The sequence below is a fragment of the Sycon ciliatum genome, chromosome 4, assembly GCF_964019385.1.
Source record: "Sycon ciliatum chromosome 4, ocSycCili1.1, whole genome shotgun sequence".
Lineage (NCBI taxonomy): Eukaryota > Metazoa > Porifera > Calcarea > Leucosolenida > Sycettidae > Sycon > Sycon ciliatum.
Window position 1 is genome coordinate 37150669 of NC_088646.1, and position 7003 is coordinate 37157671.

General features: G+C 45.5%; 1 protein-coding gene across 1 annotated transcript in view; it reads left to right on the plus strand.

Annotated features, from left to right (window-relative positions):
• The first annotated feature begins 5944 nt into the window (after positions 1–5944).
• The window catches only part of LOC135815972 (cilia- and flagella-associated protein 57-like), a 6087-nt gene continuing 5028 nt past the window's right edge, over positions 5945–7003 (plus strand). Inside the window, exons 1-2 of the mRNA XM_065329328.1 lie at positions 5945–6135; positions 6671–6829. Coding sequence (XP_065185400.1) covers positions 5983–6135; positions 6671–6829 — 312 coding nt within the window. The 5' untranslated portion in view covers positions 5945–5982. The remainder of the gene's footprint in view (positions 6136–6670; positions 6830–7003) is intronic.

Consider the following 7003-nt stretch of genomic DNA (forward strand, 5'->3'; position numbering starts at 1 on the left):
ATTATCCAATTAGTAGCAATACGCCCGCCTTCTCACCCGTCCCTGGTCGCACTTTCCCCTCCCACCTAGCGACACCTACCGAGGGAATTGTAAGTGCAGACCACCTTGTTGAGCAATTTCGTACATGTATGAGCACTTTATTGGATGGCAAAATGACAACAATTCTCAAAGCTATTGAAAATAATTGTTCTCAAATATCAGATTTGAAACTCTCAGTGGAAGCACGTCTTGCAACCCTCGAAACACGGATTGATACGGTAGAGAACTCACACCATGATACGGTACGGGAGTTAGAGGAAAGCGTGGCATTCCTCTCTGCCAAGTATGATGAGACCAGGGAGTAGTACAATACGTAATATGGTATTGTACTACTCCCTGGATGAGACAGAGATAACAAGACAAGCTGCCACCAACAGCAATGATCAGCAAAATGCCGCAATACGTTCACTTGCAAATCGGGTTGACAATGTAGTTAGAGATGTGGACCAAGCTATGTTCCAATTATCCACCAACATGGACAGCTTGAAGCAGAATACAAGTGGCTCAGCAGCTGCAAGCGAAGACATAAAGAAGACCTGCCAAGACCTGCATAGACGAGTTCAGATCCTCGAAACCCCAAACCGGACCCCCTGTGAGGCATGCCCTGTCGTACCACCTGCCCAAAACCAGCCTCCCTTACCCGTACCCCAACTATGCAATACGGTACGAGAGATTGTTCAAGAGGACCGCAGGCAGATTGAAATCCGAGACAACGCCATCATCTCGGGTCTCCCAGAGGTGGACAACGAAAATCTCCCACAACTCATTCGTACTTTGGTACCTGAAATCAACCCTGCCACAATCGAGGTAAAGCGAATTGGCAAGCCATCTGGGGACAAACCAAGGTTAATTCACGTAAAAACCAATGCAGATACGAAGGCGCACCTCATGAAAAATCGTTTTGGCCTGAAGCATGGTGCACATAACGTATACGTTAATCATGACCTGACAAGAAAGCAACAGGAAACTCGACGCCGTACCCTACCAACATTCAAGAAACTCCGCGCCAATGGTGTCAAATGCTCCCTTCCACTTGACAGCATACTTGTCGAAGGTAAAACAGCTTCAGATGCAGAAATTCAGAGGTTACTGCAGACCAACTCGGCATAGGAACCCCGGGGATCTCCGAAGCAAAAAGCATGCCGAATATGTATTTCCAACTGTTGTAGTCTCCTGAGTAAACAAGCCGAAGTATTGAACCTATTGACACAAGAATCTCTGGATATTCTTTGTCTAACAGAAACGTGGCTAAATCCCACCATTCCTGATAATGTTGTAACCATACCAGGTTATAAACTATACCGAAAGGACAGAAGCAGTACATCCCTACCATGGTCACAGCTTGGTGGGGGTGGCGTAGCAATCTATGTTAAGGACCACTTGAGCTGCGATTTTCACCCAGAATTTACGTATGGTAGCTGCGAAATGATGACTGTTGAGATCAAGCATCCAAGCCGACCTGTTTTCTTATCTGTTTGGTACCGGCCCCCAAGACAACCTATACGTTCTTTAATATCTACGCTCGATCAGCTCTCTGATCTGTTTGACCAACACAATAGCGTAATTGTAGGCGACTTCAATGCCAAGAACCGAGCCTGGAAAGACACTGACACCACAGACTGCAATGGTAGGGCTCTGCAGTCGGCTTTCGTGAAGTTCGGTTTCAATGTGATAAATGAAGGGACTGGTACACGACCTAATCTTAGAAGCGGTCAAAACCCGTTGCTCGACATCATAGCAACCAACATACCAGACATGATATACTCTACACACACACTTGAGCCCTTATCTGATCATTGTCCTGTCATTGCCTCGCTATCTCTCTGCACACCAACCCAGCGTCGAAAATGTCGACTACGCAGAACAACGGATTTCGCCAGACTGCGCATACTAATAGAACAGGAACTGTTTCTTGAGCGCGTAATGGGGACTGAACTTGTGGATTCAGCTTGGAAAGCGTGGGAATCTCATTTTCAGAATCTAGTAGACAGATCTTCTATCTTGACCAGTCAACAGGAGCGTCGAAAGCAGAGCTGGTACACGCCAAATCTACACAAACTGAAGCGGAGACCGAATGTACTGTACCGTGCCTACCTGCGCAACCCTCAGTGTATTGAGGCGAAAGCAGCCTATTGCTTATCGCGGAACTTTTACAGAAAGAAGCTTCGAGCGGCCAGACACGCTTTCCTTGACCGTGAGGCTGCTAGTAGTATATCAAAGAAGTGCAGTAAGGGTGGATATGTATGGTGGAAAAGGGCCAAGCAGTTTTGTAACATTGCTGGCAGCAAGTCGTCAGTCCCTGATCTTACAGATGGTGACGCCAGCGCCACCACGGAGCATGAAAAATGCGATCTTCTTGCTCAACATTTTGCAGCCCAGTGTTCAGTGCCACCGGCAGTGAATGGACAACCCTCTCAAGCGCCATCATTAAGTGCTTGCACCACTTTGTACAGCATTTCTAAATTTAGTCCTGGTCAAGTCCATTACGACCTAACACACCTATCCCCCCGAAAATCCACCTCAGCAAATCACATGATACCGATACTACGCTCAATGGCAGATTTACTGTGTGAATCCCTCTCATTCCTGTTTAACTTAAGCTTATCTACTTCGTGCTTCCCCAATTCCTGGAAATCGGCCTCTGTTACCCCATTATATAAAGGCAAAGGAAGTGCCTCTTCACCAACAAATTATCGTCCTATTTCACTGCTGCATCCCGTCAGTCGCCTTTTCGAATACCGGATAGCACTGAGTCTCAGCAGCTTCCTGCATCGCAACAAATTAATATCACCGTCCCAATTTGCATATGTTCCACAGCGATCAGCAACGGACCAACTTATCCTGCTTACTCACCAGATGGCTCGTGTCTCGGCCTACACAACAGATATGATTGTGCATTTCTTGACTTCAGGAAAGCCTTCGATAAGGTTCATCATCCAACCCTGATTGAGAGGCTGAGTACTTTTATGACTCGAAACTCAGTGAAATGGCTTGAATGCTATCTCAATCAGAGAACGATAGCTGTCAAGATTAAGGAGACGATCTCTCCCCAATATCTTTTGAATTGTGGTGTCCCTCAAGGCTCACATCTTGCACCCCTGCTGTTTTTAACCTACATCAATACCCTTCCCGACACATTGACCCACAGCGCCCCTTATCTATTTGCTGATGATGTTACACTGCTCAACACTCATAACATCGGTTTACCTGTTGGTGAGAATCTGGCCAATTTCCAGTTGGATTTAACAAGCTGCCAGCGCTGGGCTAGAGGCATTCACGGGGAGTTTTCTGCGGCCAAGACCACCATGTTCTCCAACTATGCTCCTCCACCCTCTTCGTCTGTCCAAATGGACAACGTACCACTCAATGTTAAAAGTACCGTAATCCATCTAGGCGTTGAGATCAGCACTAATCTTAAATTCCAAGACCATTTCACTACTGTGTTCAAAAAGTTTCGCCAACGTGTAAATTTGTTATGCTTTATGGGCCGTCATCTATCGCATGCACATATTGCCCTACTCTACAAGTCATATGTACGACCCACAGTAGAGTACGCTATCCCTGTCTGGTGCTTCAGACTTACTGCTAGCCAGCTAGAATCGCTTGACATTTTACAAGCAAAGATCTGCAAATGCCTGCTGCGGTCTGCGAAGATTGATTTTGATCGCTATGAATCGAAGAATAATTTAAATAGGCTGTGTAATTTGGAATCCCTTCACTTCCGACGCACTTACATTTCCATCACCGTTTTGTTCAAGTATATCCATTGGCACCCAGATTATCTATCCCGCTTTGACATCAATATCTCTTCTAGCGCACGCCGACCAAACAAACTGATTTTCAATTCTCATGGCCGCATCTCTTCCTCTCTCTTTCTGCATAAAATCGGAAAGCTGTGGAACTGCCTTCCACCAAGGCTGACATCCCAAGATTCACTTTCTAAATTTCAGCAGCAATATCGCTTGCACGTGAAAAGTTTTAAATTTGACTGTAGTGGTATATCCCTGGACATTTAAATTAATTGTTTTATTTTTAACAACCCAGCCCTGTGTTCATTGCTAATTTATGTAGCATATACTGTAACACGTGTAGTTTTCCTCACTGTTTATTTCTATTGCATGATTTGCATCAGGAGATCCCCTCGACAGGCCATCGCCTCTGGGAGATCCTTTAATAAAGATTATTATATATTATATGAAGAATGCGATGTAGGCCTTGACGGATTATGCTAGCATAATTTTTCGCATAATTCCTATCAAAATCGAATAATCGCATAATTCGAGGCAAATTGCATACGAATCACATAAAATTGGAATAATCCGCCTGTTTGCATCAAATTCCATACAGTTGTACATGTTCTACAAGTACAAGTACAAGTAGATGCACCAGGAAGTCGTAGGTTTACGACTCCCTTGATAACATTTATTTATTTTATTTATTTATTTCTGCACATGTCCAGTCCACTACAATCAGTGACGGTCGTAGCTAGGTCGGACGGTGCGTTGACCCCGTTGAACTTTTGCTACTACAGTACAACGCCCTGTACAAAACAATTCCCCTGTTATTTTGCACAGAACCATTATACATTAGCAGCATATGTGAGCATAATGCGGCATAATATGATAACTTTTAGCATAAAAATAGCATAATTCTGCAATTTTTTCAGCAATGCGAAAAGCATAATTTCACGAAAATATTAGCATAATCTGTCAAGGCCTAATGCGATGTCGAACATATCAACGTCCCACCCGTGCCCGCCCTTATGTTCTCCAACGCTCGCAATACAAAAGGCCAACTGGCTGAAGGGTAACACGGGCTATTTTATACAAGCATGCGCATGAAAACGCACAAAAACAAAATAAAACATAAATTATTCACTACAAAAAAGCTGTCACATGCTAGGAAACTAGGCCAAACACGTTGATATGTTCGACATCGCATTCTTCATATAATCCAGAATAGCTGGCAACCACTGCGTGGTCTGAGCCATTCTGCAACTTTATCCCTGCAGTTGCATCTTTTCTCTGCTCTCTGTTGATCATCTTTCTGCTTCTTCCGCAAGACCGAATTGTTGTGTGCCTTTAGTACACCAGACATGTTCTGCATGCAGCTGTAACTTACTTTTACTGTGTTACTGTTGAATATTTTGTTTAGGCGTGAGCGAGGTGGGAAATGCTTCTCGACGAGGTGTAAGAATCTTTGCGCGACATTCGTGGCTACTGTTTTGCTGAGCGGAGGATTGTACCAGATGATGTTTCGTCCGCGGTTTTTCTTCTTTTTCTCTTCATCTTTTTCTCTCTTCTTCATGTACACGATCTGCTCGGCGTAACCGCTGGCCTTGAGCGCACTGTTGTACAGAGGTGCCGCCTCCAGGAAGATGTCTCTGTTGGACGAAATATCTGTCAATCGTCTGCTGATAGACTTGGGTATTTGTTGGATGATGGTTGGCGGGTGGTTGGATAGTGTGTGGATGTACATCGGCGTGTCATTTGGTTTTCCGTAGGGGCGGTAAGTCCCGTCGGCTAGATTGAGTGTTACGTCGAGGTAGTTTACGACCTTCATGCCGGCATCGATGGTAATTGTCAGTTAGCCCCCTTGTCGGGCATTGGTTGTGAGACTTACCACCTCACCCTCGCCGTTAGGCGCTGCATCTGCCACCCTGGTAGCACAGGCATGGTGGTGGCCTGGCACATGCGAAACTTCCTAAGCTGGTTGTGTTTCTCAACGCAATTGTATAGCCGGTGGTAACGCGGACGTGCAAACTTTACTTTTTTTTACATACAGGCGCCTCTAGCTTGACCCGATTTTTTTGTCCCAACATTGGTCCGGCAACTACCGGACCTGCTGGACCGGTCGCTACGGCCCTGAACCCCCTTTGTATAATTAACCGCCATAGTTTGTACCTGTGTTCTTGTCCTGCAGGCGGAGGATCTGAGGTCTGAAATGAAAAGAGATTTTGAGGAGATGAAGGCTCAGATTGAGGAGGACTGCGATCGCGAGATTCTCGACGACGCCAACATGTTTGAGACGAAGATGAGAGAGGCGAAGGAGCAGAACATCAAACTGGCTGGAGAGGCAGGTGTAATGAAGAAGAAGGTGAGTTCTAGTCGGGACTGAACTGTGATCCCTGACATGCACGTTCTGAACAAAGATCAAAAGATTAACGAAAGGGGGGGGGGGTGCATATGCCCTTGTGCCCCTCACAGCCTATGCGCCTGCAAACAAAAGATTGAAAAGAACATGGCTCTCATATGGGGACTGTCAGTGCATCACTGCTGGTTGTCTGTATGTTAGCTGATCCCAGCTACACGTATCCTGTTGGGTTGTGGTGGAGACTGCTAGGGTACTGAGGCAGTCTCATCAATGTGCGTGCTTCACTGCCCCCGAATAGCAAATGTCTGGCTTGCTATTTGTGTGTCACTAGAAAAGGCTTGTGTGTAGTGTGAGATTGGGTATGGTACTCTCCGTACATCTACATGCATACACTTCGTACATGTAGATGTATACATGTCGTACAATTGCGTGCATACACTTCGTACATAAACACGCCGCACACATGTACATGACGATTGTATACACGTTGCATACATGGCCCCTGCCAATAGTTGAAAAAATCCCTTCTTTTGATTAGGTGAACTCGCTTGCCAAGGAAATCACTGAGCACAAGGCAACGATTGAGAAGCTGCAAGGAGAGCGGAGTAAGTTGCAGGGCGTCATCAAGACGTTGGAAAAGGACATCCAGGGGCTGAAGAAGGAGATGCTGGAGCGCGAGGAGACAATCTCGGACAAGGTCAGTCGAGAGGGTGACAATGCTTCACTTCTCATAGAACTGATGTATCTTCAAAACAACAGACTAATCTTCAGTTTCACAAGAAGAAAGACCAGGTTTTCATTACGCATGCGCAATATGAGACATGTGAACTAGGTAGTCGTAATATTATAACTACCTGTACATAGCAATAAC